The sequence below is a fragment of the Brachionichthys hirsutus genome, chromosome 17 (assembly GCF_040956055.1).
Source record: "Brachionichthys hirsutus isolate HB-005 chromosome 17, CSIRO-AGI_Bhir_v1, whole genome shotgun sequence".
Lineage (NCBI taxonomy): Eukaryota > Metazoa > Chordata > Actinopteri > Lophiiformes > Brachionichthyidae > Brachionichthys > Brachionichthys hirsutus.
In genome coordinates, this window is record NC_090913.1 from 5,293,821 (window position 1) to 5,320,286 (window position 26,466).

The 26,466-nt window shown below is 40.7% G+C and overlaps 1 protein-coding gene across 5 annotated transcripts; it reads left to right on the top strand.

Annotated features, from left to right (window-relative positions):
• The first annotated feature begins 6,633 nt into the window (after nucleotides 1-6,633).
• On the top strand, nucleotides 6,634-24,229 carry camk2d2 (calcium/calmodulin-dependent protein kinase (CaM kinase) II delta 2). Of its 5 annotated transcripts, none has more exons than XM_068750506.1 (18): nucleotides 6,634-6,695; nucleotides 8,721-8,815; nucleotides 12,525-12,584; nucleotides 13,371-13,425; nucleotides 15,033-15,098; nucleotides 15,580-15,652; nucleotides 16,685-16,787; nucleotides 16,942-17,025; nucleotides 17,121-17,215; nucleotides 17,900-18,022; nucleotides 18,194-18,277; nucleotides 18,521-18,563; nucleotides 19,593-19,633; nucleotides 20,679-20,738; nucleotides 22,469-22,517; nucleotides 22,668-22,743; nucleotides 22,846-22,940; nucleotides 23,997-24,229. In XM_068750506.1, the coding sequence occupies exons 1-18, from the start codon at nucleotides 6,634-6,636 to the stop codon at nucleotides 24,227-24,229; spliced, it is 1,497 nt and encodes a 498-aa protein (XP_068606607.1). The 5 variants fall into 5 exon arrangements, with proteins under 5 accessions (XP_068606607.1, XP_068606608.1, XP_068606609.1 ...); XM_068750507.1 differs by lacking the exon at nucleotides 20,679-20,738 and adding an exon at nucleotides 21,745-21,789 and having other exon boundaries at nucleotides 19,596-19,633; XM_068750508.1 differs by lacking the exon at nucleotides 20,679-20,738 and having other exon boundaries at nucleotides 19,593-19,645.
• Nucleotides 24,230-26,466: the final 2,237 nt, after the last annotated feature.

Consider the following 26,466-nt stretch of genomic DNA (forward strand, 5'->3'; position numbering starts at 1 on the left):
CGGGCCACAAAGAAAGAAAAACTAATGTATACAATTTCCGTTATATCGATTATTAGTGTCTAAAAGGTGTTATTTTGAAAAACGACTGGATGTTCTCCAACGTAACAATCGCCTCTTGATACGTTGCTAAAAAAAAAAACAGCCGTGAACTCGTGAAAATTAATAAAAAAAACCAAAAGTATTTGGAGAGCTTCTTTGCTAAGGACAAAAGTCCAACTGAGGAGGAAGAAGAGGGGGAAGAAGAGGAGGTAATGACCTCCAAGAAGAGAAACCGGGACTAAGACTTAAAACACGGGTTTATCAACAGCTGATTAGCTCCATTCGTTAATGGAGCTAATCAATGAAAGGTTAAAATGAAAGGGTTAATGAAAGGTTCAAAACTGCTTCGGCACACAGAGACCAAGAACCCTGGATTAAAAAACAAGAATATGGAATTTACAAAAAAACATGAGCATGAAGGACATAAGGAATTATTGAGACCACAATTTATGGTGGTAGATATTGTGTAATTATTAAATATTTATTTAATAGTTATTGCAAGTGCATAATGTAAAGCTTATTGGTGAGATTATATTCCTCTTTTTAAATTTAATTGTGTTTTAAATGTAAAAGTGTTTCATAAACTACATTTGAATGGATTTGAGAAATATAATTTTGTTGTGAATATCTTGTAGAAATTAAATTGTCTGAACACAGAGAAATCAATGTTTGAAAATTAATAATTTATTTTTACTAGAAAACACATCCAGGACTGGATGCAGCTTTCACCCTCGGTGGGCCGGTGATATATCAGGTTGCTGTTGTAGGGAATTCCCGTCGAACCTCAGCGCTGATAATCTAAACCAACTTGTACTGATCTGTTTGTTATATAAATATTTTAATCTTTACCCACGTCCTCCTCATTGACTACGCGCCCACGAAGGAGAACAAAGAACCGGAAGAGGGTTTAGTAGAACCCTACACTGTTCAGATCCACGGCTACATGGGTGGGTATGGTCCTGGTCACCCGGTCACCCACCAACCCACCCTCCTTTGGACGGACCACACCTACCGAGAGTAGCAGGAGCTTTAGATAATGGACCTTGAATGGCGAAGCGGCCCGAGAAAAGACCCCCGATAGGAGGTGATCGTCATTCTTTGGTGTCTTAGTCAACTGTGAGTCCTTTGGAAGGTATAACCTCCTGAAGTTATCACAACGGGACCAAGACCCCCCCCAGAGAATGAAGATCAACTCCGATCATGTTCTCTCCCGTCCTTTACCGCTTTCCTCCTTAACTAGGCCCCCCAGACAGACATAACTCGCCCCCCCACGATCACTGTCCAAACAAGATGTGGGGAGACATGCGAACCACGTTTCCATAATGTATGTTTAATGACAACACACACCCATGCTTATCTAGGCGGCTCTCGCAATGGAGACGAGGTTAGTCAGCATAAATGAAATGAAATACTTTAGTATTTCATTTCATGAAATGAAATACTTTTGTATTTCATTTCATTTCATTCGCTTTTCCCAGGCAAAGGAACACCCGACATTCTGGTTAATTGGTTAGATGCCCGCCACCAAAACCTACGGATGCTCCTTTGTTCAAGCTCACGATCCTACACCCCACTGGCTCCAAAGAACCATGTTGCATTCACATTACTTATATACCCTCTGGCCCTTTGATGTCTTTGATCCATTTGCTTTGATGTTTGACGGTTTTGGTTGTTTGTTCAACATCAAAGTTTATTGAGACCTCAAACAGGTCTTCCATGCATCTTCAATCTGATATCTTCCATTGCTTGAAGGCACAAATAACTAATGATGTTACACAACCCCCCCTCCCGCCACAATTTATGGTGGTAGATATTGTGTAATTATTAAATATGTATTTAATAGTTATTGCAAGTGCATAATATAAAGCTTAACGGTGAGATTATATTCCTCTTTTTAAATTTAATTGTGTTTTAAATGTAAAAGTGTTTCATAAACTACATTTGAATGGATTTGAGAAATATAATTTTGTTGTGAATATCTTGTAGAAATTAAATTGTCTGAACACAGAGAAATTAATGTTTGAAAATTAATAATTTATTTTTACTAGAAAACACATCCAGGACTGGATGCAGCTGTCACCCCGGGTGGGCCGGTGGGTGACCAGGACCATACCCACCCATGTAGCTGTGGATACAGCTGCGTCCAATCGCAGCTGTTACGGTATGGTCCTAGCAGGAGCTTTAGATAATGACCTTGAATGATGAAGTGGACCGATAAAAGATCCACAAATGGGTTAATCATCATTCTTTGGGTGTCTTAGTCAACTGTGAGTCCTTTAGAAGGTAGAACCTCCTGAAGTTATCACAACGGGACCAAGACCCCCCCCCCCCCCCCCCCCAGAGAATGAAGATCAACTCCCATCATATTCTCAACCCGTCCTTTCCCTCCCTCCTGCTTAACTAGGCCCCCCAGACAGACAGACCTCGCCCCCCCCCCCCCCCACACAATCACCGTCCAAACAAGATGTGGGGAGACATGCAAACCACGTTCCCATAGTGTATGTTTAATGACAACACCCACCCACGCTTATCTGGGCGGCTCTCGCAATGGAGACGAGTTAGTATATCCAGGCAAAGGAACACCCAACCTTCTGGTTAAATTGGTTGAATGCCAGCCACCAAAGCCTCTGGCCGTTTGATGTATATTTGATCCATTTGCTTTGATGTTTGACGTTTTTGGTTGTTTGTTCAACATCAAAGTTTATTGAGACCTCAAACAGGTCTTCCATGCATCTTCAATCTGATATCTTCCATTGCTTGAAGGCACAAATAACTAATGATGTTATACACCCCCCCCCCCCCCAAAAAAAACAAAAAACTTAATGCATTTGGTTACATTCATCAAGCACTTTAAATAATCTGTTACTGCTCGTGTTTGATGCTACTACTGCATCCAGCTAGTCGCCAGACCAGGCTTACGCCTCTGCTCCTGAATTTACTGCAACTCTTTCTCATTTGATTTACCGTAACGGTAAAGCCGTCCTGAAGTCGCTCAGACTAACCTCCAGGGCTCAATTTATTCTGTGGATGGAGAGAAAGTTGGTTAAAATGTGACTGACAATTATGTTATTGTGGAGGAGTGATGAATTCTTTTGCGTACCTTTGCGTTATCCACACATTGCATGTAAGCCGAGGCAATGCTCGAGCAACACAAACAACAAACCTTATATGTATTCAAGTTCAAACATCACAGATGCCACATTAAATCAAGCTGGCGTCCGTCTCCAACCACCATGTGCTCAGATAAATTGTGAAAGCAGAATGATAGTGGTGCATATTTGGGAGTCTTGTTGACCTTTAGTGGTCAAAAAAAAAAAAGAAGCTTCAAAGTGTGTTTTACAAAAAAATATCTTCTTACAAACACGGGGCTTTACTTTTTTTTTACAGTGGATTTTATGAAGAACCCTCAGGTTGCTGACCTCTACAAGACAGTGGTGAGGCCAGCCATGATGGACGGCTGAGAGACAGTGGCTCTGAGGAAAAGACAAGAGGCGGAGCTAGAAGTGGTGAAGATGAAGATGCTGGAGGTTCTCCTTGGGAGTGACCAGATTGGATAGGATTAGAAATGAGGCAATAAGAGGGACAGTGAAGGTTAGATGTTTTGAATACAAGGTCAGAGAGACCCGCCCTCGATGGTTTGGACATGTCCAGAGGACAGATAGGGACTATATCGGTCGAAGGATACTGAGGATGGAACTGCCAGGGAACAGGGCTAGAGGTCGACCCAGGAGAAGATGCATGAATGTAGTGAGGGAGGACATGAGAGTGGCTGGTGTTGGGGAGGACGATGCAAAGGACAGGGTGAAGTGGAGAAGGTTGATTTGCTGTGGCAACCCCTTATGGGACAAACAGAGAATACAGCAGTCGGACATATACGGTAAATAAAAGGTTCAATAGAAACCAAGAATTTCAGCTTCTAGCCAACTATATATCTTTATGGATATTGTCGTCACTTTTGCTATTACCTTCAAAACGATTCTTCGATTCATAGTGAATTATAAATACTGATGAGGAATAGTATACACACAAACCTAAAAACCAATACATCAATTTGAGTTTCATAAACTAGATAACTTAACATAATTTCAGGTTAAATGTTGAATGCTATTTTATGACAACAAAATGGCAAATAATGTAATGTTCTCTTAATAACAATTTCAGTGCAACAGTCCCCTCAGCTTTTTCGGACAGCAGTGCATGTTCTCTTTTTTTTTCATGTGAGAACATAATCTAGTTTTGAGGGTTTTACAGTTTAATAAATTGATATATCAGGTTGCTGTTCAGATTAATCAACGTTTATCTTTGATATTATACCCGTATGACCGATGTGCTACTCTAACAAAATGTCAGTGGAGGATTTTGTATTAAATTTGATTATTTCCATAAGATTAAATACAGCATTATTGAAACCACAAACACACAAACAATCTTCCTTCCTTTCACTGACGTCATTCAGCCGCATTCACACATCTCCATTCTCCTTTTCCTAATTATTCGGCGCCACCTGGCTTCCAAGTCAGTAACTGCCAGTTCTATATTTCCTACAATTATTTCATCATCCATTTATTAGCTTTAAAGCCAAATGCACCTTCTTGCCTGCCTTCTTACAGTCTATGCTTAACTGCACCTGCTCTAAGTACACCAACAGTACATGTAACCTGTAACAGATCATTTAATTGTTAAACTGATCTGCATTAGCAATCTTATGTGTACCTGTCTAAGAATGTCTGGCGCCCTCCTGTCTGAAGCCCAGATAGCTCTCCTCGCTAACTGCTAAGCCATTGTTGGTCTCTGTCCTGGTTTTCACTCATTTTTACTAGCTTTCCTCTTATCTATCAATCTTGCTCCCTGCCTGAACCAACACTAGAGTATTAGTAGCTGACCTCCCATCCATGACCGGGAACAGTCTGTCCTCTGTTGGTGCTGTGCAGAGAACAAATAAAAGAAAATGTGTGACCATTTGCACTGATTACAATAAATTCAATCCTGTCTTTTGACATTCATTGCTCCAGATTCTTTGCAATTCACAGTGAGAGTGATGGTGCCTACGCTGTCCACGGCCACATTGCCTTCCAATGTGGCCATGCTTGTTCTCCTGCTGACCTTCAGGCACTTCCTCCTGTGTGGTTATCCTCCTTCCTTTGTGCAGTCATCAATGCTGCAGGGCATTCACTGGAGATTTACCACATTTAGAGACAACAATGGGTCAAATTGTGACGTGGACAGATACATTTAGAGTCAACAATGCAACATGGTGTACAATCAAAGGTGACCTCATTGATCAAGTCAAAGAAAGTGCCTTCCGAAAGAGCCATAAAACAATTAAAGTAAACCGTCACAGTCCTGGATAGCAGTGGGGCTGGAAAGTTGGGTAGTAGACTTACTGGCTGATGGCTCACTGGCCAAAATCACCATAATAGTAGTGCAGAAACAAAAGTGACTTTTTCATAATATGGGACCTTATAAAGGTCAGTTCAGCAGACAACTAAAGGGTGAGACAAACATAAAAAATAAACACGAATGAATTAAAGAAGAGTACAAGCAGGTATGAAGTAAAAACCAAAATGTGGAACAGCATTTCACATTTTGGTTGAAATCCACGCCTGTATTTTGAGCTACAAATGTTTTTGTAATGGTAATTTCTATGTAAATGCATAAGTTCTCTATGTAAGCCAATAGTTAATAGTCGAGGTGGAGGTTATGTCATCGCCTGCGTTTGTTTGTCTGTCCGTCCGTCTGTCTGGGGAGACTCGGCCCGCTCAAAACCTTCTGGACGGATCTGGATGAAATATTCCGGAAATCTTTTGTAATGTTACCAGAAAGAGATCATTACATTTTGGTGGTGATCCAGAGGAGATCCTGGATTCTGGATCATCATTAACATTGCAGTCAATGGAGCTTCAAAATATGTTTCTCAATATGTCGGTTGATTATTGACCAATATTTATGGAATTTGACACATTCATGTAGGGTGGGGGTCTCTATTTTACCACCGAATTAAATCCGGCACGGATGCAGAATGGAGTCAGTAAGATTAAAAAATCTGTTACAAATACACATAAACTCTGATTCACTTTTACTTTTCATGGTGGGTGTATAAAGATACCAGGAACAATCTATGACCTTTTGGTGATGATCCAGATCACCGTCTGGACGGTGTAAATAAATCGGCGGAGGTCTGCGCTCTCTGAGCGCTTTTCACGGACGCAGGCCGAGGGGCGGGACTAAACGCACGCCGGGGGGGGGTGACGCGGTAGCGCAGCGTCTGTCGGGCGACCCTCACATCACTGGACGTGGACGAGGATGCGACAGAGACAGCGGAACGCGCACAAACATGATGCGCTAAAGGCTGCAAGAAGCTGCCGCTCGGACAGAAACGACCTTAACAGCAAGCTCCACCGCTGAACGCGCTCTCGCTCTTCGTGCGCACGCAGGGGCAGCATTTCCCGCAGAAATCATCCCGTCACAGCGCCGATGCCGACGCGCTTCAGCTGCGCATGAACCTCCCGTTTTGGCTTGCAGGTCCAGGATAAAACCGGGCGGATAATATACTGTCTGTGAGCGCATCGCATCCGCATCAGCTCCTTCTTCAGGATGGCACTAACGATCTGCACGAGATTTACCGACGAGTATCAGCTGTTTGAAGAGCTGGGCAAGTAAGGAAGCACAAATTATCCTCGCATCTCTGCATGAGACGTCCACACCTGTGATTCAAGAGGCCGTCTTGGTTTCCGGCGTCTTTATGTCTGCAGCAGTGTGCATTTATGCATCTGCTACGATGCGCTTTTGACGCAGGGAGCGGAGCGGATGAGCGCAGCGCGCCCACCGTGCGCGCCATGCAGGCCAGTTCAGCTGCAGCCTGTTTTGCTTTAATCCCGCATCTGCTTACGTTTTGTGTTTGCGAAAGCTGTCGATCTGCCCCCACCGCGGAGGCTGCCCTGCGACCCTTTGGTGACGTCACGCAGGGGGGGTCAGGAACCCCCCCCCCCCCCCATGGTGTAAAGTGAACCGGGGTGAACTGCATGCTGTGTGACCAAACGAGATTTGGTAACCCACCCACTATTTAACTATTAATTTATTTATTTATTTGAGCATCAAAACATCAGGCATAAGCTCAAAATGATCAATAAAATAAAATAAAAAAATAAGAAATAAACAAACAAACACATTTTCAGAAACATATATACATGTGAAACTCATGTGTAGGATACTCAAAAGTCGTAGGATGAAGTGTAAACTTATAAAATCCTACCATCCTGCACCAACAGATCAGCTGACAACTGTCATAAGCACATATAAATACTTAAATATAATGTATTTGCTCACACATAATAAACTTCTTAGTGTTCTAGCAGGTGGTCAAACACAATACATTTGTTGTTCGTACGTTTTACCTATCAATAAGTGTATACCTTAAAAATACCTCATATTTATACTTTCTTTTAAAAACAATTATACTTTGAGACAGTTTTGATTCAATCTTCAAGTTATTCCATCTCCTTCTCCTCCTTTTCTTTCTCCACCGCGTGACAGAGATATACTGTACATTCGGAATGTGACCACAGACTCCGCTCGGATGAAAACAATCATTGGACACAGGGAGGGAATTCCTCAGCCAGTATGTGTGTGAGAGAACGTTAAACATTTTGCCAGTGATGCTGGCCGTACTCTCCCTTAACGACAGCCTGCACCCTATTCTCATAGTGTAGTATGGGTTTCTGCATCTCGGTTTGGCGAGGGTAAAGATGTCAGTGTTCACGATTTTGCGATCCCATTTGTTGGAGAACTTAAACAAAGAATGTCTTCATCACTGCCAATTTGGCTTCTAACCTTCGATTAAGTTCCAAACAGCTGACATCCACTTTACTTACAAGCAGCACATTTTACTGTGCGGCTGCTCTGCATTTACTTTACAGGATAGTTAAATATAATTCTTATGTAACATGTTATGCTATGATGGTTCCCGTTGCCAAATCCCTGATAAATAAGAGGTAAGCCGTGGTGGCAAGCTGCTCATGTCAGAGGATGTTAGATAATATGTGTATCCGTCTACATACTCAGCCGGACAGCAGGGAATAGCCAACAAATTCATATCATTCCTCATATTGAACGCTGAATTATCCTGAACACATGCAGGCCATCTCAATCGCACCGCGCCAGAGCTGCTGACCAGTAGAAGTGCAGCAAATGAAAGAACAGGGTAGTGACTCATTTTTCTGCTTTGCTTCTCAAGCGTCTGCATCCGAATGCTTTTAACGGTTTGCGATAGCGTCACACCTGCCTGAATATCTCTAATGAGGTCTGCAGGCAGATGGGAGGAGGAGGACGACGGGATTTTCATTGAAAGAAGACGGAAATGTCGAAGAGCAGAACGGTCTGGCTGCCGAGCTGAGCCGAGGCTCCGCGGCTGCACCGAGAGACGAGCGATGCAGCTCTCTGCTCCTCTCCGCCCTCAAATAGAGCTGACCTAGTTATTTTTTTATTTATTTTTTATCTTCACACATGTGCCTTGAATGTCAGGACAAGCCATGGCTTAAACAACAGAAGGCTGATGTGTGTCAAAAGCTCTCCTTGTCCAATCATGCTACTGCAGACATGGAGGGAGAGAGCAACACTCCTCTGATTGTGTATTCGTTTTCTTAATACATCAATAAGTATTTTTGTGCATGTGTTCATTTCAGGGGTGCATTCTCTGTGGTCAGGAGGTGCGTAAAGATCTCCTCTGGACAGGAGTATGCAGCCAAAATCATCAACACCAAGAAGTTGTCTGCCCGAGGTAGGAAATACTAACGCAATAAACAGATATTGAAACACATTTAATAGTTTGTCCAGAAGTGCCACTGGACAAACTTGGATGAGCTGAGGTCGTTGTTGAACTTGAAACAGACTTTGGGGAGAGCTCATTGTGTGTGTGTGTGTGTGTGATAAACAGTGAAAGGGTCAGAGACTCATCTTGATTTGACTAAGTTCATATGAAGAGAAAAGCGTTGACTATCGCTGTTTTTTTCGCTGGCACCTTTTTCACTGTGGTACTGTAGATGTCCTCCTTTTTGTGTTATTCTTAGCTGTTTTTACGCAACTGTTTCTCATATCCTTACGAGTGTGTGTGTGTGTGTGTGTGTGTGTGTGTGTGTGTGTGTGGTTCTGTGTGCAAGTCTCTGTATTGATTCAGGTCTTTGGCTGGTTTTGGCATCCCAGGGGCAGAACTTTAGCGAAGCCGACCCAGTTCTTTCACATCCGTCACTGTAATTGTAGCCGCTGGCCTGGTTGCTTTAGGCATCGCACGCACACACGCACGCACACACGCACACACGCACACACGCACACACGCACACACGCACACACACAAATCTAATTCAATGGGCTCATTAGCGTGGTTCTCATACAGTTTACTGGTAAAACAGAACCACAGTGAAGTGAAAGACATAAAAAAAACTAAAAGAAAGTTATCATGAAACAATTATGACGGTTGCAAATACAACAAAACAGATAGCAAAACGCACAATTGACGTACACATATAAATGATGGTAATTAATTATGTATTTAGTGTATGTTTGTGCAAGATTACATATTAAAACCTATATACATGCACAAAATACACAGTGACAGCAAAACAACAAACATAAACAACAACTAGCTGTGTACTCTCATTTGAGCAGAGAAGAGCACACGCCTGATCCAGGAACTGCCACCAACCCCACATGAGCGGCTTTCTATCGCTTATTATGTTACTCATTTCCGCCACCTCCTATTCTACTTCTCCTCAGCATCCTCCTTCCCCATTTCTCTGCTCATTCTCCTGGATTGTTCACCTTTTACATCTACAGGAACCGACCCCCTCTTTGTCTTGTACATCTTTTCCTTGACCAATCCTTCATCATTCATCATCATTTATTCTTGCCATTCATCTTTCTTTGCCAGCTTTCATCCTGCATCTCTTTTCTTTCTGGTTTCCTCTCTTCCGCAAGATACACGAGCTTCCTTTTTATTTCACTCTTCCGTGCGTGCTGATCCTCCCGCTTCTGGAGTTCAGTGTTTGGTAAAAGAAACCTCAGCAGATGGCAGACAGTGTCTCACCACTTGCATGCTGGGACAGATTTTCCAAAAATACTGCAAAGAGTTACCTCACCACATATGTATCACTCTGTGAGTGTGCACAAACACACACTCTCTAAACCTTGATGTATATATATAGTGTATATATGTAGTATATATATAGTATATATTTAGTATATACTGTACATATACAGAGGAACTGTGGTTTTTGACCCTAACCCTAACCCTAACCCTAGGTTTAGTTTGAGTCAAACTGCCATAGCAGAAAGACTGTGCTAATATTTCGCTTCCTGCCCATGTTTTTTTGTTGTTGCATCTATTCTTTTGAACTCTTAGCCATGCATTGAAAAAAAAAGGCATAATATACTTACGGTGGGCCGACATCTGACCAAGTCGTCTTACGACAAATCCCTCGGAACAAATTTTGGTTGTAAGTCGACGACCGCCTTGTGTGTAGTTTTTTTGCTCCACCTTGCACCTTTTTTCCGTGTCTGTTGACAAACATGGATTGTTAGTTTTTCAGATATGGTCTTGCACTCTTTACTCAATAAGCCCTTGAATTGCAACTCTGTCTGATTCCATTCTCTCTGGCAGACATGACCTCCCCCCAACCCCACTTTTTACAGTGTGTGTGTGTGTGTTTGCCTATAAGGGCATGCATTTGTGCAAGTGTGTATAATTTAAGAGGGATTGCTGGCTGGAAAGTACTTAGATCAAGTCAGTGTGTGTGTGCGTGCATGTACACTTATATGGTGGACCTGCAGAACCAGTCAATCCCACAATAAATCCTGATTATGCTCCATTTCATTAAGACCAACAGATGGTTCAGTGGATGAGGGGACACAGTGGAGGGAGGAAAATGAAGAAAATGAAAATAATCCTAGAAGGAAAGAGACGATAGAGCCAATATTTTAATGTGTGTGTGCGTGTGTACGCTCACATGCATGAATGTGATCACTGCATTCCTCACAGCAGTTGAATGTTTGTCCTCTCCATGCATGAGTCAGTGTGCTGTCACTTTGACTCTCTATCTTTTGTCACTTTGTATTTGTCTGTAATATATATATATATATATGTAATGTAATGTGCTCTCTCCGGCTCTCTCTCTCTGTCTCTGCGTGTTTGCTTTGGCAAGTGTGTGCTCTTGTTTGTGTGTATCTGTAATCCAGCATTTGTTTGTGTGCATAATTGTACATATGATTGTCCTTGCTTGCTTTTTTGTGCTCGAGCCTCTTTGCCTGATTGTGTGACCCTTTCAATTTATGTCAGCAGTTGGGTATAGCTTTCCATAAATTAGTCCAGTAGAGTAAGGGTGTTTTTTTTTTCACTCTATAAAAAGATCATCTCGTATTATACAAAATACACAGGTATATGGAGATAATTAGATGGATAAATAGATAGAACGATATGTAGAGACACGTTTTCTTTATATATTTTTACCTCATTAGATTTGCCCTTGCCTCACTTTTCATCTTTTTTTTTTCCTGCATTCCCCTAGTGTCATTGTGACTTTCGTCTCATCTTGAAGTGAAGGCAGGGAGGAGAGGAGATGTGATTGTGTGATAGAGATAGCAGGGAGGGTAGGCTCCTGGGATCGGTGTGGGTGGAAGGGAGATCACATGACTCTCTGGGTACTTGAAGCTAAAAATAAATGTTGGTCACTCTCTCCCTGTGGTGGTTCTCTCGCTCTCTCTCTCTCACACGTACACACACACACCCACACACACACACACACAGCGAGTTGTGAAAATATTCCATCTTTTGAAAGGTGCCAGGTTTTTGGTTTCAGTTAATGTCCACCTGTCTGGACAACCAATCCCAGACTGCCAGTGCACAGAGGGAGGAAAATGCACAAGGCTGAGCCTGAAACAGCAGCGGGTCTGTCTGCAGGCATATTTGTATGTTGGAAAATGAACAGGCTGCCAAATTGTCATATTCTGATGATACCTGCGATCTTGTTCTTTCGGTCACTCCCCAAATCTCGTGACCACATGTGAGGGTGAGGGTAGGAATGAAGATCGACCGGTAAATGGAGAGCTTTGCCTTTCGGTCTGCGTACCCCCACTGACAATAGAAATAAGCTTATTCAGATACTGATTCTAATTGTGTATGAAATGGACTTAAAAGCATTGAATCCATTTCAACTTAGGTTTTTTATTTTTTGGAGTATCACCCTCTCTCCATAATATTTCCCTTATGTGCCTTGTATCTTAAATTATACTAATTTTACAAATATAAAAATAAATTGTCTGTAAGATAGAATACAGATCCCATTGCAAATGACATGAATGGCACAACCCTCAATCAGTCAGGTCTACAGAAATCTAACTCCTTTCATAATAAGGAGGTGCATTGTTGCCCCAGGTCCAAAAAAAATAATGTGTCTCTGCTTCTCTCTGAGTTTGTGCCTCCTCTGCTTTTCTTTTAGATCATCAAAAACTTGAGAGGGAAGCGAGGATTTGTCGTTTACTGAAGCACCCCAACATTGGTGAGCTGCAAGTCTTCGTTCTTTAAACAATTTGTTCAGATTGCTTGTGAGTCTTCCTAAGGGCACTTGTCTTCTAGATTCTAAAACTCTCTAGCGACCTGTTTCAGATTTTGCTGATGTGCCAGACACAATAATTCAATCATATTAGTTACTGCGGTTCTGTGGTGATTTTTGTACCGGTAATTTTTTCCTCCTACATTATGTAAATGGTATTTTTGTTGTTGTTGCTCAGCCACGGTGAAGCACAGATGGCACTTTCGTATGAAGTGGAAAGAAGGCCTCTTGTTCTGTGTCCAAGCTCTGGAGATGCAGCTCCATGTCTTCCAAAACCAATATTGTAGCACCTGAATATTCTATTATTGATATGTCCACAGAGCCTACAAATAAGATGGGCTGAATATTAGCAAACTGTGCTGAAGACTTAAAATTTAAAAAGCATAGAAATGCAATAGCATGAGTAATTACAACAATAAACTCTTCCCACATGTTGCTTTTCATTATTGAAGCTATTGCTAAACAGTCTGTAAATAACTCTCAAGAGATTCGTTTATGAATTGCTAACTCAGCTTAATTTGCACTCAGTACTTTACGCTGCTTGTTTCCATTTCACCACAGTATTCTTTACACACAGGATAAGCAACAACCAAACTCCGAGACACAGCAGCACAATAGTAATACAAACAAATGATGGATGGCTGCATTCGTATTGCGGTGCCAAGTGTTTCCTTTGACTTTCTTCTTCTGTCCCATGTTTGCTCTTTTACAAATTTTGTTGAATCTCCACAGTAAGACTTCATGACAGCATATCAGAAGAGGGTTTCCACTATTTGGTGTTTGATCTGTGAGTAACAGACAATCTCTCACTTATTCTTTTGGAAACGTAACCAATCTTGCCATTTCTCGTGCTTATTATTATTATTTTTAATTATTGTTACTCCTGTATTTATATTTGGTTAACATTATATATATATATATTATACATTACAAACTGCTGCCAAGCCAGCTCATTTTCCCATTATGTTACTGCTAAGAAGAAGAGACCAGTGATAGATTGACCCTCAGAATATAAATCAATAAGTCACATAGTTATTATTATTATTATTTTATTAGTCGCTAATAAGGAAAGATATGTCACTAATAGCAGTTTTCTTCAAGATGGAGCAAATTCTGATGTAAAGTCTTTGTCAGATGGTTTAGAATGTCTAAACAGGACGTGAGCGTAACATCCCAAAATTAATGTAACATAACTCTGCCTCAGACCATCATTCATTTTGGAGTGAGAGGGACCTACTGTATCCTATTAACTAACTAACATAACCAGCACTAATTTAGTCAAGAGTGAAGTAACTTGTAATTAAAATTATAATGGAATATGTTTTGTCAAATTAAATTTAAAATGTAATCAGTCTCAGGTCAGCTGTGTCAACCGTAATTCTTATTGCTACCCCTGTCTGTTGCCTTCCAGGTAAGGTTTTTCCACTTTGCTTGCTTTAGCTACACTGGTTAAAGGGAACCCCGACTGTTTTTACAAATTGGTCTAGAAATACAACCATAGACCTCTACGATGTAAATAACTTGACAAAAACACATGAAAATGTCTTATAAGTGGCACAAGTTAACTCACAAGGAGCCTAAACGCTCACGAGTGACGAGAACAGGGCAGAAAGCGGGAGGAATAGACAGACGGTACTGGACAGCCTGCTTCTTCAGCTACGGATGACCCACAGTCACCCGGAGTGATTTTTATCTCCATTTTCGTCTCTGGCTTCTTCCTCACTTTACTCGTCGTGTCTTTGATGACGCTGTGGTTCAAACTGAAAAGGCTGAACAGAGGAGCTCATCGCTCCTATAACAGATGGCTGCTATATTCCGAAACGCCGGTGATGGTGGGTCGTGCAACCCGTTGACGCCACACCCAGGATGCCTTGTGACGTAAACAACAATGGTGACCTACATGCAAAAATACGTTTATACAAAAAATGGAATATATTTATGACATTTTACTCATAATCAATCATATAGAGCTAACATGCCATTATAGTCGGGGATCTTTTTTAAACCTTAAGTACAATCGCTAATACAAAATCTGCATAAGCGCAGTAGTGTTTGATCCTGCACGTTACAATAGCAACACATGGGAAATGTGAAGTAGGCTATGTTTATGAAGCAATGGTACTATAGGCTCCTCCCCTATATAATCCCAGTTTGTGTGTTTGTGCTGAAGCTGAAAACGGCCTGCGCCCATACAAATTACATTAGCGTATGCATGCAAATACACTCAAGTCAAGATAAGCAAGCAAAGGAAAGAAACATGAATAAATTACAATCTTTATGCAGACTCTTTAAGGTACTGTACTCTGTTTAGCACTGGCTAACATAGTATTTTAATTGTGCAGTGAAAAAAAAAGAACAATACTACAATATAATGTATTCTCCATCTCTCTGCAGGGTGACAGGAGGAGAGCTGTTCGAGGACATTGTAGCCAGAGAGTACTATAGTGAGGCTGATGCCAGGTAACACACACACACACACACACCTCTCTGTATTTTTACTGGCGTGTGCGTTTGTGTGTTCCACATACGGCCTTCTCAGAGGTCTCATGGGGGCCTGTGCTCACAGAGTTATTTATAAAGGTGATTAATGACATGTAGCCTGCTGTATTAATCATACACACATAACGTTCACTTCCAGGTTTATTTTGAGATGCTACCTCCCGGGGGGGGATAGAGAGAGAGAGAGAGAGAGACAGGTCATCAACTCGACATGTTTCGCCTTCATGTGGCTTCATGCCCAATATGTAGAAAACCTCATGCACAATGAGAAGAATAAATAAAAGATTTTTATGCGATTCCCCCCCCCCCCCCCCCTCTTATCTTTTTTCAATTCATTAATCGTCTTTTCTGCCTTTCCCTCACTTTCCTGAATTTCTGCCTCTCCTTACATTTGCTCCACTGCAATCCTGCGCTCGTTCATTCCTTCCTCTCCTGTCCTCAGCCACTGCATACAGCAGATCCTAGAGAGCGTGCATCACTGCCACGTTAATGGGATCGTCCACAGGGACCTGAAGGTTTGTACGACGTAATGTTCAGTTACGACTCCATTCAACAGATGTCAACATTCATGAAGACCCAGCCACTCCCTTCACGGTCTTTCCACCCCTGTTTTGGTATAATAAAACTGAAATTAATAAATGTATACATATACAGCAATTCTCTCAAATGAGAGAGAATTGCTGTATTCTTATTGGATTGTGTTTTTTTTTCTTTTCATGTACAAGGCACAGTTAAGTTGTGAAAATTCTTGAATGTTTATATGGAGGAAAGGCAGGGGACGCGAGAAAGCATCTCTACAGTATAGTGAAATATGTACTTGTACTTTGGAAGACATTGAGAGAAAAAAGCCTTTCAACTTTCAAGTCTATCGAGGAGATTACGTGGATGTCTCCTGCTATCAATTTGTGTCCTGTTGAGTCATATATCTGCATCTGTCTGCCAAATGACTCTTCACACCATCTGTGCTTTGAGACTCTAAGTGTTAGAAATGCATTATTCATTATAGCCCAGAGTCTGGATGGCCTCAGGCTAGCAAAGACATTTCTGCAGCTGTGTTCATGGACCAGCATATATTCACGACTGGGCTCAACTGTGTTAGCATACACATTTGTGGTAGAATCACTTGTTTTTTCACCCACATCTCTTGTTACAGCACATCTCTCCTGTATCCCTCTCCCTGCAGTTGTGCAATTTGTTCCTACACATGGATCACATATTTTTGTGGACCATAACGTCTTGTGGGCTACACAATTCACACTCTCAGAATCCATAGAAACTAAGGGAGCAAGTTCACAGTTCCAACATGGAAAATGGCCATTGTAGCAAAAAAGATTTGGACCCATGCATATTGAGTTTTTTTTTTTTTTTGTGGCAGAAAGGAAGATGCCTCAGACACTGATTTAAGAGCAGTTTAGCGTCATTTGCCCCTAATAGTCTGGATTAGGATTTGGTTTGGCTAATCTGATTTTAGATCTGTGTCTGTGGGCACCTTGCTCCCAGAGCGTTTGACCTCTCATCTCTAACCTGTTTGACTCCGCCCCCCCCAGCCTGAGAACCTTCTATTGGCCAGTAAACTGAAGGGGGCGGCGGTCAAGTTGGCTGATTTTGGGCTGGCTATCGAGGTGCAGGGGGACCAGCAAGCATGGTTTGGTGAGTATTCATCCATCTGTTTTTCAAACTGAAACAGCACACAAACAATCAGCTGACCAGCAGTTGATTAGTTGAGAAACGGTCTTGGCACTGAATTTCCCCCCTTTTTCCTACCGTTCCACATCTCTTCTCTTCCTCCATATTATCTCCTCAGGTTTTGCCGGGACCCCGGGATACTTATCTCCAGAGGTTTTGAGGAAAGACCCATATGGGAAACCAGTGGACATGTGGGCCTGTGGTAAATATTTTTGGGAGTAATCTACGTTATATTGGTACACAGTTCAGTAAAGTATTATCTGCTAACATGCTGGATTTATCTGTATTTTTAACCAGGTGTGATTTTATACATCCTGCTGGTGGGTTACCCTCCTTTTTGGGACGAGGACCAGCATCGCCTGTATCAACAAATCAAGGCTGGAGCCTATGATGTAAGCAGACAGCATAAAGTAGGGCTAGTGTTGTAGTCACCACCCCAACCGAGACAAAGACATTATCGAGACTAGAGTATCGAGACTAGAGTATCCAGACTAGAGTATCCAGACTAGAGTATCGAGACTAGAGTATCGAAACTAGAGTATCGAGACTAGAGTATCGAGATGGAGACAAGATCAAGACTGTTCAAAGAAAAATCACAACAAAACAGAACAAAATGACTATCGGGTAGTGTCTTTATTTTTTTTCATTAAGTTTGCAACAATTGTTTTTAGAATTCTATGTTATCGAACCAGCACAATGAAATTAGTCCAAAATCTAAGCAAATTTATTCTACAAATTATGCAATCATGCTAATTAAAACTGAACTGTCCTGACAAGCCACGATAAATGTCATTTTACAAAGAAATCTTTCATGAAAAAGTCTGGAATAAAGTCTAGAGTGAGTGGAAAAAATAGCCCTGACATTTCTTTTCAGCGAGGTATTTTTAAAATAATTTTCCTGAACATGGGTCTTAAACTTTGATGCTGTTTTGCATTTTGGTGCTTTGTCAGCCAACTTAGGTGCACAGCCATGAACTTTCATTTGTACCATTTATATAAATACTACACATTATAAAAAGTAACCATAATATACACACATGCATGCTGTCCCTACTTGTCCTCTCATTTTTTTCCAGTTCCCATCTCCAGAGTGGGACACTGTAACCCCTGAGGCAAAAGATCTGATCAACAAGATGCTAACCATCAACCCCAGTAAACGCATCACTGCTGCAGAAGCCCTCAAACACCCATGGATCTGTGTATGTGGCACTTAGACAAACAGAGATGTGGAACGCACACACACACAAAAGTTCCCTAGCAGCTTCAGCTCTGCCATCAGATCGGTCTTGTGAATTAATGCACACTGCTCTCCTACGTTCACATCCCAGCCAGTTTCTAGTCTGTCCTCAAATCGTTTCATCTTCCCGCAGCAACGGTCAACTGTAGCGTCAATGATGCACAGGCAGGAGACGGTGGAATGCCTGAAGAAATTCAACGCCAGAAGAAAACTCAAGGTGAGACATCTGGCAATTTTTGTTATGTTTCTATTAATGTAGGATAATCCATCCAGCCAAATGCCCCCCCCCCCCCCCCCCCCGTCTTAGTCCTTTCTCAAGATTGATAAATTATGACTTACTAACTAAGCATTTGCATTTCCCTTCTGCTGTGCTCCTGTATCTTGGCAAAGCCTTATAATAAGTCTTGACATTTTTTGTCTCTTCCTTCCTGTCTTGCTTCCATTATTTATATGAATGCAGGGAGCCATATTGACCACTTTGCTTGTCACAAGAAACTTCTCAGGTATGTCTCTCTCAGTCAGTGTCTTAGTTCCTATGAAAACCTATTCTCTAATTGTGAGGAAAACAGATCAGATGCATTACAAAAGAGGTAAAAAAAATCTGCAGTTTATGTGTAACTTTTTATCCTTCTTGATCACTTTTGATCCGCTTATCCATAGAACAAAGATCATGGCACACAGGTGCCACTGGTAAACAGTCATTTATCTTTTTCTCAATATGGATTGCTGCGCTTTCACTCTCTCTCTCTGTTATGCACTCTATCATACCTTTTTTCCATGCATTTATTTTGACATATCTTGTTTCTCAATCTCCACTTTATGTCTTCGTTCGACTTTTTAAACAATTTGTCTCTTTCTTTATTCACATTTTTTTCCTTTTTAAATGTTTTTTTTCTTTCCTTCTTTTTTTATGGATTGTGGTTTCCATTTGAGGTAAGACTTTGGGAATGACAGGTAAAAATGTGGAATTGGGCCCATTATAAATAATTAGTGATATTTAAGTCCCTCTTACTCTTACAGTGCTCATTCACACATGCATGGCGATGAGGTGTTTGGTAGTCAGAAGAACAATGCTGAATCTTGTGCTTGAAAAATGGGCCAATATTTGAGCAGAATGACAGACAAGCTGCAGCATGCATTGTGAATGCAATTTAGTCTTTGGATTCTCTCTATGCCATGAAAATACAAAGACAGAGGAGTTGTGTGGGTGTTGATGGTTAGGTGCAAATGTGCAAATTGAGTTAGAAAAGCTGGACAAGTCTGATTTTTCCTATCATCACCTTTTCAATACACCACACATCCATCCCTCCACACATGAACTAGTATGTAGTATCGGAATAACCTTGCATTAATAATGATTGCCACATATTTTTTATTTTAGTACCGGCATTTGTTGCATTATAGATTTTCCTTCTGGAGTTTGAAGATAAGCACAGTTGACTGATATGCTTGCTGCATGTTAGTGTCGCCTCAGGCTTAGGACTCAGCGAATCCTCATGCTGAAGCGCTGTCTCTTTTTTTGCCTTCTACAGCAGCAAAGAGTTTACTCAACAAGAAGTCGGACGGCGTAAAGGTAAGATGCATTGTATAGTAAAGGAAATATGTTGTTACTTGCATTAATGTTTGTTGGTACGTGCAGTGTCTGAAGCCCTGGTGGGATAGTTGTTATGCACTTCACAACACCATCATTCAGGGACTCAAAATGATTAGAAACAAACTATTCAGAACAACGAGCACCTACATATACAGGGGGGGGGGGTCGGTGACTTGCGACCACAATTGGTTCAGAGGGTTTTATCGTGCGTGGCCATAAAGTCGAACAGTCGCAAGTTGCGTCGGTCGTAAGTCGATGACCCCTGTAGTGCATAAATTGGTACAATCATAACTAAAAAAAATGACAGTATGCATACTGTATGTCACCAAGAAATCCAATTATGCAATGGTTTAATCTTGAAATATGTTGCACTAAAAACGTTTTATGTGAGCCGGTATTTCCTGCAACTTCAGTGATTGTGTTTTGACATCGATTGAACGCAGCAATCAAGTCACTTGAAGACAGTTAAGCAGTGGAAGTGTGGGCCAACTCTCAACCGCCAGACGTTTCCACCACTATTTCATATCTATAGATTGTTCGGTAATATTGTTTTCACCCTTGAACTGGGGCGGTGGGTGGATACCAGTTTAGACCCCCAAACCCAAGCCATAATCTCCAAACTAAGAACTTCTCAGAGTATCTAGTCATCTAAAAGAAAGACATCATGAGGGACAGGTCCTAGATGGACAGATGGCCGCCCACTATGAGTCCTAGGTTCTGTCCAAGGTTTCTGCCTGTTAAAGGGAAGTTTTTCCTTCCCTCCATCGCCTAAGTGCTTGCTCTTGTGGGACAAGTTGGGTTCGTTGTTTCCCTGCTACTCCTGTAAAGTGCCTTGAGATAATTTAATCTGTCGCTAAAGAAATAAAAATGAATTTAACTGAATAAAGTCATAACTTTGAGGCACACAAGTTTTGATGATATTTTAGGATTGGACGAGCCTGAGAAGAAGAGTAGATGTGAGTGTGTGTTTGTGTCAGAAAAGTCTGTTTGTGTGTCATATCCCCTTCTACACTACCTCCTGCAGGTCAACAACAAAGCCAACACAGTGACCAGTCCTAAAGACACTGGCCCTGCCCCTGCCCTGGTATAAACACAACCTCGCCTACACCTCCAACTTTATTCACAAAACCTCTACACTTGCCCACCTCACACCCCTCAATGGATGAGGTACAGGTTCATGCTTTCACATGGTCACATCATTTCTTGATAAGATCTCTATCTTGCTCTGTAACATTTAAATGATGATCAGATTTGTAAAAATATAGAAAATATGGGACCACCTTATTTTACTGTTGTCATCGAAAATTATCTGAAGTAAACTCGGATTTTGCAATGTGTTTTTAACAAACAACCAGAAAATCAAAATAATAACATTTTGTCATAGCATTCTAACTTGACAAATTTACGGCAAACAAACCAGAATACATTTTAGAGTAAACTAGAAGTACCAAAATGTGACCTGTAAATAGTGTAAATATGTATATAATCTATAGGTAGAAAACAATTATTGAACTGTAAGTCAAAAATATATTCAAAATAGTAAGTTAACTTTCCATTAAATATGTTTTTGATTTTATTTGGTTTTTAATCTATCTATTTGGTTTTTCTTATAAATAATTTATGTATTTTAAATGTTGGGCTGAACCAATGAGCCTTTAAACATGACTCATGTAGTTTAAAATAGAGCATTGGAGGCAACCTCTACCTCAAAGCCCCACCCCCATGTCCCTGTCCTTTTTTCCTCTGCAATAAACCTCATCTGTCCTCACTGCTTGCACACTTATTTCATGCATATGCATTAAATATACTTGAATGCATGTGATATGATCATTTTAGCAGCAAGGGAGTTTTGACTGGAGAATGAAGATGTTGGATGCTTGGGATTTTAATGATTCTACACTTCCAGTTGACTTGGTTGTCACTCTGGCTTGAGCATGGTGTCTGCTGACTCGTCGTCTATGTCACATGACATCAACCCTGCATGTCTTTTTGCGCCCCCATTGGTGTTAACATGATTACATATGAACACAGTGTCTATCTATCGATCTATCTATCTATCTATCTATCTAACTATTTTTTCTTCTGTTTAGGAACCACAGACAACTGTAATCCACAATCCTGTGGATGGAAATAAGGTATTATAACAACAACACTATTTCCAGTTGCATTTATTTCTGTACTTTTCTTTTCACAATTACAATCACTATCACTATCTCCACATTTCGCCATTTTAAACAGTTTGTTTCTTTACTGTGTATATGTACCGGTAATATATAAGATAAAATCATAAGTACACACACACACACACACACACACACACACACACGCACACACACACACACACACACACACACACACACATATACATATATATCAGACTGAGAAGTTAAAGTTTATTTCTGTCTCTACATATTATCCGTCCGTCCGTAGACAACAAATATTTAAACACAAAACCTTGTGTTTGCTCACAAAAGGCTTTTTTCTGTAAAATTTTGATTAGCAAAATTTTAATTCATCTTTGTGAGCATTAGTCTTTGATCAAGATAATCATCCGCCTAATCACGATGCCGATTGAGCAGCATGATTATTGCAAAGGTGTTCTGGACTTCACAATAAAAGGCCACATTAAAATTTACAGGAATGTCTGCAATGTACACTTGTGTGATGATCATGCTGTTTAATCATCACTGAGGCGAGAGAATCAAGGGTTTATTCTGCATTGAAGAGAGGTCGGAGAATATGTTTGTATGTACCTTTGTCACTACGGATACTTACGTCACATATACAAAATGTGTTGCCTTTCTCCTTTGTCAGGAGTCCATTGAGAGTGCCAACACCACCATCGAGGATGAGGACGCAAAAGGTCGGGACATTTTGTGGACATTTCTAGAAAACATTTTGTGTGCTTTTCTTGTCCAATCATTTTTTAGTCTGAGCAGTTTGTAGGCTATAATCTCTTTGAAGCTGATTTGATGTCCTTGATGTTCTTTGTTTTGTGGTCTTTTTTTTGTAGCCCGCAAACAGGAAATTATCAAAGTTACTGAGCAGTTGATTGAGTCTATAAACAACGGGGACTTTGAGGCTTATGCGTAAGTGTCTTCAACTGCATTTTTACAGTAATCCCTTATTTGAATAATCTGCATACTTCCTTCCTTCCCTTCCTGATTCTGTGTTACTTTTCGGTATAACAGGAAGATTTGTGATCCTGGCCTCACTTCCTTTGAGCCTGAAGCCCTGGGCAACCTCGTGGAAGGACATGACTTCCATCGCTTCTACTTTGAGAATGGTGAATCCATTAATTAGGATTTTATTGTCTAAAAAGAAGGTCAAATTAAACACAAGGTGGTTGGAGAAAATATAAATATCATATTGATGACGTCATGGCAACTGCTGTGTAATTAAATTACAAACATGCTTGCTTTCTTTGACACATTGCTGATTCATCCATCTAAAGCAGGGATCGGTAACATTTTTCATGACGCATGCCACTTTACAATAAACTCAAGCCCAGAGTGCAAACACTTACTTCTTTAATAAAATCCATTTGATCCGGCTCATCTCTGAGGTTTTTTCGTGTTTAGTGTCAAAATGACGGCGCACATTTGATGTTCTACAATCCACACTTTGACAGCAAAGGGCGCACATTGCCCAGTCTCCTCTTGAAATAAATTCATAATCCTTTGTCCAACTATGTTGGAAAGAACGGCTGGAACTAGGTTTACTTGCCATGATAAGGATGCTGCTAGATAGTCTTTTTTTAATTAACTTTATTTACAAACTCACGCTGCTAGACAGTCAGCTGAAACACACAGACTTGGGTGACGCGCGGACTCAAGGACGATCACTTCCACACTCCGTGTCTTGTGAGGCGTTAAATCCAATAAAATCCAATATCTTTTTGCCTCTCTGTGTTGGTTCCTGATCAGTATTTAGACATGGTTCCATTTCATGGTTGGTAGGACAAGGTCATGATATTGTGGACTAACCTTGGAGGGAATGCTGCACATCCCCTTCTTGTTTTCATATCAATATATATATATATATATATATATTCTTTTCAAGTTTTAAGGGTCAGTGTTTTGTTTTTGAATTATTCATTCTTTTAAAAATGTTCTGCTTTTTTGGTACTGATTTTTGTAAATGTATTTAACTATATAGCAGAAATGCCATACAAAGGTTGATTATACCTGAGCATATCGTGACAAATTAAAAAATGATTTTGATTTCATCTTCATCCAGACCAGAGTGGAAACTGAAAGGGAGATATGCATCATATTCATTTAATCTGTGATTCCGAATGACATTTTCTCTCTAACTACCGATTTCTCTGTTTCCCTTCCAGCCCTGTCCAAAGGGAACAAGCCGGTGCACACCATTCTCCTGAATCCACACGTGCACTTAATTGGGGAAAATGCAGCGTGTATTGCCTATATTCGACTGACACAATACATGGACTCTGGCGGCATGCCCCGCACCATGCAGTCCGAGGAAACCCGCGTGTGGCATCGCCGTGATGGCAAGTGGCAGAACATCCACTTCCACCGCTCCGGCTCGCCAACTACCCCGTCCCAGTAAGCGATAGCAGCTTAACTTTAGCTTAAACGTGTTGCAGGTGTGACTCAACTGTGCTCAGTAGACTGTAACATCACTGTTCTGTGTGGTTACAACAATTCAATTTTATTTTATTTCTATAGCGCCAGATCACAACAGAAAGTCATCTCAAGGCACTTTACAGGATTGGCAGGGAAAGACCTGCAGGGAAAGACCTGCAAGGAAAGACAGAACCCAACTTGACCCACAAGAACAAGAATTTTGGCAAGGGAGGCAAGGAAAAACTTCCCTTTAACAGGCAGAAACCTTGGACAGAACCTAAGGCTCATAGTGGACGGCCATCTGTCTGGACCGGCTGGGTTGGGAAAGAAGGAGAGAGAGAGAGAAGTCAAAAACGAGGAGATGGATAGGGAAGTGATAGACAGAGAGCAGGAGCAGACAAAAACAAAATGTATAAAACTACAAATGCTAATGCTAGCGATATGGACATCAGTGTTGAGGGCCACAGTTCCAGGTTCTGCAGCACCGCAGACTGAGAGACAGAAAGAGGGACAAACAGAGACAGACAGAGCACATGCCATTGCATGTTAAACATTAATTACAGAAAGTAACACCCGTGATGCATGAATATTTTTGTCTGTCTTTTTGCAGTTAATGGAGTGTCCACAACAATGAAAGTAACCCCCCCAGTAAATATAGAAGGGCAGTCGACTAGCCAAAGCGTGACTGCTTGCCGACCTTCGACTCAGCTATAAGGAAATGACACAAATGTTACTACATTTTCATGTATTGGTATTTTATTAATGGACATAATTTGAAACCACCACTGGGTGGCTGCACACAGTATTTGGACATTCGGGAAAACATTTTTTTGTTTGTTTTTTAAGATGTTTTTGGTATGCATTTTAAATATGAAATAGAGATGTTAAAAAAATCTAGTACTGTAACCTCTCCCAAAACTTAGTTCTGTATTTTTATGTGTATTTTATGTGTGTGCAATACAAAGACATTGAGAAGATTAGAATGTTAAAATTTGAGCTTGCTTTAGTTCTGGTAATGTATATATTTGTGATAGTTGGTCAAAATAAAAGCAAATATTCAAACTGATATTCTTGCTACCAGAATAATTGAGAGTTTACATACAAGTTCAATTCATGAGCTGCATTTACGTTTGCCAAGAGCGAACTCATACTGTTTGAATTGTCTAATTTCAGCATATAATTATTTAAATGTAAAGAAAAGCAAGACAACTTACACTTTGCATTGCGTAACGTTTGCCTTTATTGCAGTGAAATAAGAAATAAGGGAATGTAGCATATATGTACGATATGAAAATTCAAGACTATTGTGTAGTGCATGGGGAGGTTTAAGCAAGACCACAAGAACCTAGAATATATCCTGACTGATTTGTGAACCGCTGACATGTCGTTTGCATTTGTTGCTGTTGTGCATCTCTCCTGCCCCAAGTCATCCAGTGCTGTAAAAAATAAAGACTGTGTTTAAAACATCAAAGGGAATAGAAAGTGAACTCTCGCATTTTGTATAATAATAATAATAAAAAAAGCTAATTTCATAATATTTGTATTTCTATTGTATAACTGTGTACCGGTAGGCTTTCTGTTGTCTTTTTATTCTTGTTATTTCCTGTGCCATACTTTGCCAGTTGCTCAGAGAGATGAAGATGCAGAGAATGCGCTTGGACGCATTGAGAAAGTATTGAGGAACGTTGCGACCATACAAGAGAAGAGAGTAAAGCGGCTGCAAAGCATATTGGACTGCAATGGATGTCGGGATTTTTTCCCCACGATGACGAGTGCTCCTACCAGCCCCTGCAGGATAACGCCATTATCATTGTCATCCTTACTTTTCCATTTTCAATTGGTCCGTCTTGTGCTTTTTACAGAGAAAAAATAAGCAGTTCTTTCAATGAAACATGATGTCAATGCAATGCACCTCTCCTTGTATGGTAAACAGATTGCTTAACGTGTTAAGGAAATAAATTAGATAAAAGGTGCGATGATTGAGTTTTATTTTGTTGCTGCCTACAAGTAATTATTTTATGTCTTCTTCGGTGCAGGGAAGCTGCCGTCTTTGTAATGTAATTTTTAAATTCAATATTATTGGCAAATATTTTGTATGTAGGATTAAATGAGAGGCCAACTCATCGCGGGACAACGTAAACATCTTTGTTTCTAAGTTTAGAATAACCAGTGATGGAATGTAAAACAACGTCCCACTATTTTCTTAAAAGTATTTAGCGA